At 40.2% G+C, this 12,852-nt stretch overlaps 1 protein-coding gene across 1 annotated transcript in view; it reads right to left on the reverse strand.

Annotated features, from left to right (window-relative positions):
* The window catches only part of MTHFD1L (methylenetetrahydrofolate dehydrogenase (NADP+ dependent) 1 like), a 190,607-nt gene that overhangs the window by 143,360 nt on the left and 34,395 nt on the right, over window positions 1–12,852 (reverse strand). The window contains exons 9-11 of the mRNA XM_072995277.2: window positions 8,420–8,511; window positions 7,789–7,886; window positions 2,169–2,342 (exon numbers count right to left, since the gene is read on the reverse strand). Of these exons, the coding sequence (XP_072851378.2) occupies window positions 2,169–2,342; window positions 7,789–7,886; window positions 8,420–8,511 (364 nt within the window). The remainder of the gene's footprint in view (window positions 1–2,168; window positions 2,343–7,788; window positions 7,887–8,419; window positions 8,512–12,852) is intronic.

Raw genomic sequence — 12,852 nt, forward strand, 5'->3', positions numbered from 1 at the left:
TCTGCTGTCAATGAATTCTTTTCATTGTCAGAAACCAAGCATGCAAATCTTAAAATGGACTTGTTAAAGGAAGATCACTCCATGCATGTGCACTGTAGACAGGACATTCCCCCCCCCCACTTTTCTAGAAACTAAAGTACTGCAGCAACAAACAACTAAGCATGGGCAAAAATGATAATTTGACTGCTTAGTCAACACGCTGACTGTGCAGGTTCAGAAAAGGCAAACCAGCTGCTGCCCATCTTGATCTGCTCTCCAAAATTTTAAAGTTTCCTGAACTGAAATATGGGCATGGTAAGTACTTAAAACGAACTAATGTATTAGATTTAACTTCCAAAACAATTTATTTTGCATTTTGGTAGCATCATTAATTCTTGGCTTTATGCCAACATGGGCTTTTACAATACTACTAATCTCTAGTTGCTCTTTACAGAAAAAAATCATAATTGCAGTTTATTATAACTATGCATTAAAAAAAAGACTTTCCAGAGTTATGGACATTCCCTCTTTCCACCAGGAAACTGGTGACTTTGTGGCCTTGCTGGCTAGAGAAGGATATAACTGTAGTCCAGAACAATATCTTTCTTAAGCACTGCTTGTTCTTAGAAAGCATTAGGGACCTTTAAGACCCATTCATTTAAATAAGGATAAATAAAGCTATAGGGCCCTGGGACCAGTTTGCCATTGAACCCTGATGAAAAGAGTGGGGGGGGGGGGTTTAGAAGCTTGAAATCCACTTCAGTTTTTTTGTTAAAATGCTATTTTAAAGATGGCCATAATAACCGGGCAGTACTGGAATCTGTACAGCAAAAACAAATCAAACCCCTTAGACTCTCTGTACCACCAGTACAAGACATAGCCTAAATTGAAATGTTGACCATATACAGCTATCTAACAGAGCGTTGTTATTTCATACTTATTTTAAAAAAAACCTGTGTTCCCCAGGTGGCTTACAATAATCAACAACACAGGATAATACAACCATACAAAAACATTAAAATATTAAAACATAATGAGATCACAGAGAACAAATAGTAGCACACAAATAAATAGAAAACAAGCTCTCACAAAAATGTTAGCTACTCTGGCATGTTTGAGCAGTAACTTCATGTTACATGTAAAATGTGTTACTGGATCAGAACAGCTTCTCTCCCTTGGAAAAAAACCCAAAGGAATAGCCTCTTTAGCAGGATTTAATGTACAGCAGGGAGCTGCTAAAACAGATGAGGTGCTCAACTGTTGCCCCACATACTGGGACTCTGTTCCATTAACAATACTAACTATGCACCATCAAGTCAATTCTTTTTATTATTATTAATTAAAGAAAAACAATAAGAACAATACTAACATAAAGTGTGTATACATGCATACTGTGCACTAATACGAAATCCCACCCTGGTGCCACCATCACCCTCGGGACCAGATAAGAAAATATTTCCTTTTAATCTCTTTTCACTTCCAAAATTACATTGATTCTTCTGCTGGCATTTGACCTTTCCTTTTCACAAGAACATAATTCAAATATGAATTCCATATCTCATTAAAATCATTATATTTTGTCATACCCCTTCGATTCTGACTTGTGGTAACCCTTTCCAGAATTTTCTAAGCATAATGCACTCAGAGCTACACAGGCCACCTCTTTTCCTGGGATGCTCAGTGGGGAACTGAACTCTCAGCCTAACTCACTGAGCTGTTAGCAAGCTACTCTGTTTCAAGGAACCTTCATAAACATATAATTGAAAACAAACCTCTGTGGAGGAGCTATATGGAAAGAGGCCATGGAGGAACTGTGACCCTAGTGGGGGGGGGGGAGAGAGAAACCTGCACCCACCCCCACTTCCCTTTCTGGAGCAGAGAAAGATTTAAGCCTGCCATTCCCTTATACAAATTGCTTGTGCCAGAATTGCTCCACCTCTATTTTATAGGTAAATTCTTGATAAGATCAGTCTCAACAGTCAGATTAAAGTGAGAAATAACAGAGCACTCTCCAATGCAGCACAGATGAGCAAAGAGAGGAAGAGATGGACGAAGAAGGTGCAAGGGAGCACATTTTAAAGTCCCCCTTATTTAATAGGTTTCATTGCAGATGAAGCCTATTAAATAAGGGGGAACACAAGCTGCATTTGTGTTACGTAAGAAGACTAATGAAACAAAGTATTTCTTACCCAGCAACTAGCACATATTTTCCATCTGGTTGATCTTTCAACCTTTCCAGCAGAGAGAGGCGCACTTTGGCTTTGGTTTGGCCGTAGACTTCAATTTCATTTGTGAGCAATCCTACCTCCTTGGCAAGGATATCAATAGCTTTTGGACACTGTCGTCGGGAAATCTCAATATCACTGCAAAAGAAAACACATGGGATGTACAAGATCAAACGTGACAGGGAAACAGCAGCAAGCTCCTCCCCGACCCCCCACCCCCAAAAACCCAACTGCAAACATGTAGTGGATTTTTCTCCTGTCCCCAAAACTGCACTACAGTCATATGTATGTTAACACAGACTTAAGTCTCACTGAAATGAATGACACTTATTCCCAGGAAAAAGTTAAAGCTTATTAGGACAACAGAAATAATTATTGGTATTGGCAGAGTTGTAAGTGTACAGTATTTGTTTCACATCAAGCTCCAGTTCTCAGAAAAAACTCAGTAGATCCCATAAGCTGGAAATCTGTCCGTTCCAATCTATGATGTCACCGGCATGAATATCAAGAACAGCTGACCTTGTCTAGAAGAATACAGCATAATCTTTAAACTCTGCAAGGGATGGGCCTATTGGAGATACAATTATAAGTGTGCAGACAAAGACTTGAAGGCTCTGCTATAAAATATTCCCAGGTCTTCTTCACCTACAGCAATTATTTTCGTCCTGCCTGACCACACAGCACAAGCTATTGCGGCACTATTTCTCACATGTGGCAGATTTCATCAGGACTTTAACAGAGAGGTAACAATTGGATACAAGCTGAAACATTTCTAGCGTGTGTTTTTAGCCTGTGGGGTCTTTGTGAGGATCCAAATACCAAGACGTGCTAAATATGCAAGCTGCTCAGGAGAAGCAGAGCATGGGAAAGCACAGAATTCTTCAGCCAGGGAATTTTCAAAATGAGTTCAAAAAGCAATCTGCCTAAGTTCTGAAGAGCACATCCATATTTCACTTCTAAATCCACAAAGCTAAACAAGAGTATTTTTAGCATCTTTAGTGTCAACATGCTTACTTTCCAAAACATAAATAAAAAGGGAGCAAGAGGTTCAGAACTGTGACATGCATGGGGTGGGCAGGCAGGCTTTAAGCTTTTACCAACACTGTGGTCCTGATCCTGAATAGCTCTCTCTCTCACACACACACACGCACACACGCAGAAACACACCTACTGTACATAATGGGAGGAAAGCTTTAACTGATATAACCTAGTATCTGCCTTCTTTTCAGTACTACAGCACAGTTAGGTTAAGTATTATTGACAACAGATATCTCTGCTACTGACGGATTTGATATTTCATTATATTATTTGATTTATGTTTTAATTTCTTATTGAAATTGTTGTACAGGTGTCCTTGTTTATTCTCTATTAACAGTATGTGAGCTAGTTAAGGCATTTCTGTTTAGGAAGGCTTTTGGTTCACCAGCTGAACTATTTTTGGTGGACTGCTTTACTGTCTGAGATGTTTCAATCCATTACATTGATCTCTACCAATTTTTTTTCCAATCTTTCTGAATTCTCTGGATTTTTAAAATTTTGATATTTTTATTTCCTTAAGACATCCACAGTATCACTATTGGAATATTAAGGCAAGAATTATAGTACCCTAAACAGTGCTGAGAAAAGAAATGTGTTCTTGTGTGTCATAACTTCAAGCCCTTGAGAGTTAGTCACCTGAAACCTGGCATGCATTTTAAGAGGACCCAGAACAGGGTTTTGGAACTTTTAACTGATTAATTTAAGGTAAGTTAAATTTGCATACTATCTGCAATACCATCTTCAGTCATTAGATGGGAGATTTCCTATATCATCATCAAGAAAGGAACACACTGGAGGCCTGGCAGTAATTTTTTCCACTAGTTCTCTTGGTGGGCTAGAAGCCAAATAAAGATAACAATGTGTCAGTTGTGATTACTACTTTTTCGTAGAGGGCCCACGAACACCTTCAGAAGGTAAGGAGGATGGGCCTGCTCCTGAGAATAGAGAGCCAGTAGAGGGAAAGGCTGAACAAGCACCAGATTCAAAAAGACTCATTTGACTGAAAGCAGAGCTGGCAACTGCTAAGTCTACAGCTGCACCCGCAGTCCCTGTGAGCTGCAGAGCAGGTTGAGTAGACGGGGTGGGTTGACTGGGATTGGTGGAAGGAAACAAAAGCTGGTGAGGCTTGGCCTGTTGACTTCAGACTGGTTGTTTTTCTGCGCTGTTCTGAGGTTTGTGTGAATTTTGGGCCCTTTGACTGTAGGTGTGTGTTGTGACCAAAGTACATGGTGCTAGAGGCCAGATAGCTGAGAGTATATGACCGCTGAGAGGAAGTGAGTTATCTACTTAATCAGAAGAGGAACTAGCAGCTACAAGGTCTACTGCTGTACTCACAGTCCGTATGAGCAGGAGCGTGTGAGAACAAGGCAAGTGTGTTTTGTGTTTTGCATACAGCCAAATTGGTAAAATTTGGGATGGGTGAGGCTACTTTTAGGTAGATTTGTAGCTGTCTGACAGCCTGTGCTCAAAGACTGCTTATCAATGGTTCCTCATCACCCTGGAGAGAAATGAAGTGCAGTATAGCTGAGCTCTGTTCTGGGCATGGTGTTGTTCAGCATTTTTAATGATGGATGCTCATCAAATCTGCAGAGGACACAAAACTGGGATGTGTACCTAATACTTCAGGAAGATAGAATCATGATTCAAGATAGCCTTGACAAACCGCAGAACTGGGCCAAAACAAACAAAATGAGTTTCAACAGGAAATTACTGTAAAGTTCAACATTTAGGCAGGGAAAAAACAGCTGCACAAATATGGAATGGGTGAGTGCTGGCTTAGCACTCACTTAGCATTTAGTACATGTGAAAATAATTTACAGTATCAGTAGGTCACAAGCTAAATATGAGTCTGCAGTGTGATGGAGGAGCAAAAACAGTGAATATTTCTAAGCTGCATCAACAGACATCGTATCCAGATCAAGGGAAGTAGCGCTCCATTCTCTTCTAGCAAGACCTCATCTGGAATACTATGTCCAGCTCTGGGCAACATGGCGTAAGAAGGATAAAGGAGCTGGGCCTGGTTTACATAATTTTGATTATTCCTATTTGCCATCATTTCAGTTCCTTGGTAACGGTGTTGTATTTCTGTATATATGTTGTCCGTTTTTGTGATTTATTTTATGATTATCTTACTCTGGATGTAAACTGCCCAGCATTAACTGGTGCAGTATTCAAGAGCAATAAATAAATAAACAATAAAAATATAATTTTATTATTTTTAGCCAAGTATGATTTTACCTGTTTTTATTGTTTTGAAAGTGTGTAAGTCGCATTGAGTGCTATCTTTTGATAGAAAGGTAGGATGTAAATGTAATAAATAATGATAAATGTAATAAATAATAATGATGGCAATTTTAACATTACAATACAAACTGCACCAAAGAACACTGGGAGCCCCATGAAATAGAATGACAGAAATATAAGATTTAAATATTTTGAAAATAGCCTGTGGTGGGGACAGATGTTACACTGGTTGTTAGACTTTTATTAGTGGATCTTTAGGGAATGAAACCCTGCAGATGTAACTATACTATCTTCAGCTATAATTCTAATTAACACTCAAAACTCAGACAGCCTAAAACAGATGTTCACAGCTTCAATGTGTATGTCGTTTTCTCATCACTTTTCAATGAATGTCTCATTTGTTTCACTATAATATTGTGTATTACTGAATGAGGATACTTTTTATCTTCCATCTGGCTACCAATGTTTCATTTGTATATAAAATAGATAGTTGTGAAGCTCCAGCAGTCAAGCAAACAGAAATCCTACCACAAGTAAAATATTTACATATATTTTAATCTAACCCACAACATAATATGCATATTGACCTAATTTGAATATCTTTTAAAATTGCTATGCTTTTTCTTGTGATGCACTGGGGAATGCATTTATTGGATTTATGTACATTTTAACTCTCCTTTCTACCAGCATCTGGAAGTGCGTGCTCTGTTGTCTCTGACACTAGAACATAAATTGCTCGGGTAAAGGTTTCCTCTTAATGGGATAATCTGAGTTTTTTTTTAGAGAAGTATTAAGCTTTACTAAAAAAAACACATAATTCAATTATTTCTCTTGATAAATTCTCAGAGTGTTCTATATTAAGGTTCTTTCTTAGGAAAACAGTAGTCGATCTCAGAAAAACTATATTCTATCCCAGTAACTCGTATACAGTTCTTCTGTAGGTGCACTGCATTCAACAGTGACCACAAGAAGGGATCCTGTCCACCATCTTGGCTGCTAACACTGGTGTCGTCAATATTCAAGCTTGCCCTTTACTCCGTAAAGCATGACATCCTTTGTTCTGCTGATCACATGGGCACAATACTACAAGGCAATGTTAGAATATTGCCCAGTATTTTGAATTGTGGACATAAGAGCAATATTCCACATTCATACACCAATGTGTGTTTTTTTTAAAGGACCAAATATCAATTATATCCCATGTACGCATCATCACAGTCAACAAATAACTATGTGTAGAACTGCCTAGTGCATCCTTCTTGGAGGTTTAACACATGCATTAAAAATTACAGATTTAAATCAGGGGTTGGCAACATGTACCTCCCCCCACAACCCCACTCCTAATTGTTTCATTTTGTTTTTTGTTTGTTTTACAAATTGGCTCTGAGAGTCTCCTTGTGTCCTCTAATGGCTTTGGGGTAATTTTGATGCGTTTTAAAAGTGCGTCTGCACCCCATGACCTCTGTCGCTTCCCCCAAACCTTCAGTAAAACTCATTCTGGCTACTAGGGGCAAAATGGGGCTTTACCAGTGACACTCCACTGATGTAAGGGAAAAATGGGGCATAGGGACTGCGGGACCAACTGTCAGCCTCCAAAGACTAAGAATTGTCAATGTGGATGAGTGTGGCTGCCAAATCTTCAGAGGTTGCCACCCCTAACCTAACTGAAAGAGGATGCTTCTATTTATGTTGTGTTATGTGGTGTGGTTGGCAGGATCTGGGTTTCTATCTTAAACATTCTTATTGTTATGACATGTCTGCAGAGTCTTTATTAATTTATTTATTAAATTTTTTAAAAAGCATTTTTGAAACTAGAAACCATGGCTGACTCATAGTGACGTAAGAAAGGTCATATTGTGAATCTATGACTGAATTAGGATTTCCAAGTAAGTACAACAAACCTGTATATCACCCTGATCTCCTTGAGGAAAGGCTCACAAAAATAACAAAAAAAAACTCTAGAAAAACCATACTGGATATTTAATCTCAAGTAGCATTAGCAGAGGATACCTAATGTGGTGCAGTGGACAGAATGACAGACTAGGACTCAGGAGGCCTGGGTTCGATTACCTGCTCAGCCACAGAAATTCACTGGGGGTGTGGATCTGGTAAAACTCTCCTTAAATATCTCACTTACCTTCAAAGCCCTACCAGGGTTGCTACAAGTCCATTCTGACTTGATGGTACGTAAGCATTAGCAAATATGTCTCTTTCTTTCTAAAAAAAACCCCAGCACAAATATTTCTAAAATATATATGTTTGGGTCTAGTTTAAGATTTGAAGCACTGGTTATGTTTCCTACCTGGGAACAGGTGAAAGGGTTTCCAATTTCAGGCAACGAAGATTCCAGTTCTTATATTGCTGGGATTGTATCCATCGCTCACTGATCTTCACCAAATTCTTTGATGAAAAATTAAGAGGAAAGGGAAAAGCAGAATTATACAACACTAGCAATATACAGTTTCAAATACATATTCTTTTTTCTTATTGTCAAGAAAAGCTTTGACCTATGAAGGTGAAGATACTGCTTCTGGGAAAGCTTTCTCTAGGAAAAGGTACAGTTCCCATGTTTAATCATTATTCTATGGGTTCATTGTGCTCCACCTGTCTTTTGTCACATCTACAGCAGCCTCTCTGCTGTATGCACACTTAGGTCACAACATAAAAACAAATTATGATGCAATGAGACAACTGATAACCCATAAAATAGAACGGAATACTGCAACAACCTGCACAAATCTAGAAAGCAGTTCTCAAATCTAGAAAGATACCAAGCAGCAAAGGAATTTAGACAGCGCACATTTAATCGGTGTCTCCTGTTCTAACACAACTTGTAATCTCTTTGCCCTGCACCTTTCACTGCATTCAGGGCTGTCCCATGTTCTGCATTCTGTATTTAAAGCGCTGCACAGCTATTGTGTGATCTTACCAACCTGCATGCATATTGCCACTGCCAGCTGCCCTACATCCTCCCTCAGAGAATGGTCACCGGGCTTTACAGGATGTTCACTGAAATCATTTTGTCCTGAAAATTAAAGAGAATGGCAAAAATGAATTGGGAAGGGCAGTGGAAACAGAGCTAGGAGAACATAACTGGTATGATTAGTGGAATGTTACTATCTAGCCAATATCCTATTTGGGCAATTGCTTAAGCATCCTTCCTCCTGCTGTGGCAGGTTCCACCAGCTGCAAGATCAGAAGCCTACATGGAAAGGGGAATGTTCATTCTGCAGTTAGGCAATAGGATACCAGTCATTGTTTGAGTTGCATCCTGTAACTTATACATATATTTTAAAAGAATGCACAGATACATATAAGCCCAGACAGGGGGAAGACAGAAAAAAAAACTACTACAGACAACAAACTTTTTAAAAAAGGCATGAGACAAGCATATTAGATAGATAGAGGAGGAATAAACAGAAAGATTATCGGCGAATAGTAAACAATTCTTATTTATTCATTGGTTGCCAATTTACTTTCATTCATATAACCATGATAAGAATCCACATTATACTGCCAAATTCACATACTGTAAGAGATTCGCAGCTGTAAGGATCCAAAGATATATATTTTGAATGTGGAAAATAAAATTTTGGGATAAACAGATGCTTATTAAACAGAAGCCTGTATTCTTTGAGTGAACGTACATGGTTCTCTAGGAGATCCATGTCCCAATGATCCACCGTCTACCTATTTTTCTCACAATAGGCCCTACATGATACCTGTCTGCCTATGTGATTTATAGAGTGGCCAGGTGCACGAAGGAGTCAGCACTCAGAAAGGGCTAAAGCACTCCACCACCATCCCACATCTAAATCCCTACCACCACCACAAGGACTGCATTTAGAAAAATCTAATTTTTATTAGATATGACCACAGATCCCTTACTGCAGTTCAGCATTTTTAGTAATTGTGAGCAACTTCAAATATTTGCATCTCTAAGCAAATTCAAACAGTTTCTGCGGCATCCAACAGTCAAATGTATGTGGGTCACTGTTAGAAATTCTTCAAACAACCAAGGTGCTGAAGTGGCAAATATCAGCTGCCAGGAGAACAATCAGGAACATTCCTGGGCAAACAAAATGGTCTTCATCTGATGAGGAAACAACCAACCTGATTTCAGTGAGGGATTAATCCACATGGCAGACCCCACAACAGAAAAGACTCAGAGGAACCCTGTATACAGTGGGGTCTTGACTTGAGAACTTAATCCGTATTGGAAGGCGGTTCTCAAGTCAAAAAGTTCTCAGGTCAAATCTGCATTTCCCATAGGAATGCATTGAAAACCATTTGATCCGTATCTGCTCTTTTCCGTCCATAGAAACTAATGGGAAGCTGCCTTCGACCACTAGAGGGGATATTTTGTTTCTTTTTTCCTTAGGTCAAGAAAGGTTCAGGGAAGGCAGGGAAAAGACAGTCCAGGCAGTACAGGAGCAGGCAGTCCGAAGACTGTCTCCCAATCCACTCTCTAAACGCTGGGAGGAGTGAGGAAGCAGACAGGCACCCTTTTCACTGGCCAACAGTTAACTGAAAGTTCACATTTTGCACTTTCCCTGCCTCCCATGTGGGGTTTTTTTCAGTTCTTAACTCAAATCTAAGTACTTAAGTCAAGTCAAGTCAAAATGTTCTTAACTCAAGCCGTTCTTAAGTCAAGACCCCACTGTATCTAGAGAGAACGCTTAACCACCTAGTGAAGTATCCACTGAGTCCCATGGCTGAGTTCTGTAGTAGTAGAAAGAAAAGTTTGATCTGTGAAGCTCAGAAGATAATTTGCGACTGTAGTGCTTGTGTTGTTAGCTTTGAATCCAAAGAAGCCCATTAAGGAACAAGCCTAAGCCACTCAGAAGCAACTATCCCAAAATCTCTTGTGACTATATATTGTTTAAATTCTCTTTATAACTCTAGGAGAAACCGCATTGGTAAGGCTACCTAACTTGTCACATGCTGTCAAGCTACCTCCAATTTATGGTGACCCTATGAATGAGCCCTCTCCAAAAATGTCCTGTCCTCAACAGCCTTGCTCAGCTCTTGCAAACTTAAGCATGGGGCTTTCTCTAGGGAGTCCATCCATCTCATATTTGGTATTTTTCTTTTCCCACTGCCTTCAACCTTTCCCAGAAGCATTATCTTTTCCAGAGAACCTTGCCTTTTCATGATGTGTCCAAAGCATGACAGCCTCAGTTTGATAATTTTGGCCTTCAAAAACAGAGATAATTTTGTCAGAACTACCTCTGTTGCAATAAGGCTGTTGCAAAGACAGCTCAAAAAAGATCTGTAAACTTTAACAAAAGGTTATAGAAATTGCAAGTGATAAAATACCCACACTTCTGTTTTATTTGGTGTGTACATACCCATGGTCAGAGTCAAAGAAAACTTTAAAACTATACTCTATTAATAAGCACAAGAATTAGAATCCCTACCCAGTGTGTACGGAGGTTCTCTAAAATGAGCCTTCTCTTCCATTCCCTTCTGTTACCAAGAAGAATACGAAAAACTGGGTGAAATGAAAAATATGAAAAACTACACAACAGGAATCCATCCTTTTAAAAGTTACACTCATTGCTAGGCACCCATCTGGTTAAGGCCGGGAAAGGACAGGTCTGATCTACCGTTGTCCTTCTCACCCAACCAGCCTCTGCTTGGAGGAAGAAAGAAAATCTACCTTGGATTAAGCCAACCTGACCTTCCCGCAGTGGCCAACCAGATATTTGTGGAAGTTCACATGCAAGACAGGAGCACAGTGCCACCCTTCTGCTCATGTCCCTCCTGTGACTGACATTAAGAGTCAACTATCATGACAGCTATAACAAGCATTATGTATTCAGTAGAAATGCTTATAGCTGAACAACTGTCACCAGAATGAAAGTTACTCAAAAACAAATGGAGCATTCAGAAGAGGTCATTCATTAAAGACAAACACTTCAGTATTTAAATCCTGCTATAAGAATCAGCCATGGTTGTGAAGTCTTTGAGAAAGGGTAGTGGTAGCGCTCCACACTTTACTCTAGCCATGGCACCTAGTTGCATTTGGCTTTTGAATTTGTTTATCCATTGAGTTTTAACCTCATTCACTCTAGCAGTGATTTAAAATCTTATGAGACCACAGTTCTTACCTTTTTGGTCGCAGACATAATTAAGCCATTAAAAAGGATCATACTTCTAACACTAAACACACAAAATGCGGGTGGGGATTTCAAATATTTTTCACTTGTGTTCACATTTTGCCCTTCAAAGCCAGTGTTCTGGAAAATTTCGATTCAGATTAGGACTTGGAGGGCTTCACTGGAAGTTAAAACAGTGTGCCATACCTTTAAATTCAGTGCCACTTCAGTGAGGCCATGCTGGGATCTCAGCCAGCATACAAGAGGAGAAAACAAATTGTATTCTCTTCTAGCCCACCCCAAAATCACTTTGTTTCTTGAAGTTAGATTCTTCTACTCAACTCATCCTACCACACATGAACACCCCCAAAAATTGCTATACTTCTTCTGCTTATTTGATTTGGCTTTATGGATCACATTTATCAGCCCAGATATAATGTGTGGGTTGATTTTCAGAGTTCTTTCAAGCAACGTCTGCTAGAGAACTGTTTACCATTCCAATTGGAAACTGGATGAACTGAATTGTTTCCAGAAGAGACAGAAGTAGAAAATTCAAGTAGCTGATTATGCAAACAAAATCTGTTTGAAAGAACCATGTTTGAAATAGTGACAGGTCACATGAAAATGTTATCCCTGATATCACATTCATTCACTCATGCACATGATCATTTAACTTTAGGAAATTAAGAACAAACATGTTTAAATCTGCTAAGAGAGTACTCATTTGTAGGTAACTGCTGCTTGACAAGACAAGCTTCACTGCCATGCAGTGTTATTTATACAGTGGTGCCTCGTACAACGAGTGCCCCGTTTAACGATGAATTCGCATAGCGATGGCATTTTTGCCATCGCTTGTGCGATCGTATAACGATGTTGCCTATGGGGAAAAATCGCTTTGCGATGTTTTCCCCATAGGCACCATTTTCCCCCAGCTGAGCGGCGGGAGCCTCCGAAGGAGTGCTCCCGCCGCTCAGCTGGGGGAAAATGCCTGCGGTGGCCTCGGAAGGACCCTTCCGAAGGGTCCTTCCGAGGCCACCGCTGGGATTCCCCTTCCCCGCGGCTGGCTTCCCCGGCCATGGTCGGACTTTCAGGAGTCCGACCATGCATGGGGTAGCCTGCCGCGGGTCGGATCCAAGCCGCGGGGAGAGGGTGGGGGGATCCGGATGGATCCCACCACCCTCCCCCCGCGGCCTGAGGAGGGTGGGAGGCATGGCCGGACTCCTCGCCAGGCACCGCGGCTCCGATCCGATCTGAGCCGCGGTGCC

The sequence above is a fragment of the Pogona vitticeps genome, chromosome 1 (assembly GCF_051106095.1).
Source record: "Pogona vitticeps strain Pit_001003342236 chromosome 1, PviZW2.1, whole genome shotgun sequence".
Classification (NCBI taxonomy): domain Eukaryota; kingdom Metazoa; phylum Chordata; class Lepidosauria; order Squamata; family Agamidae; genus Pogona; species Pogona vitticeps.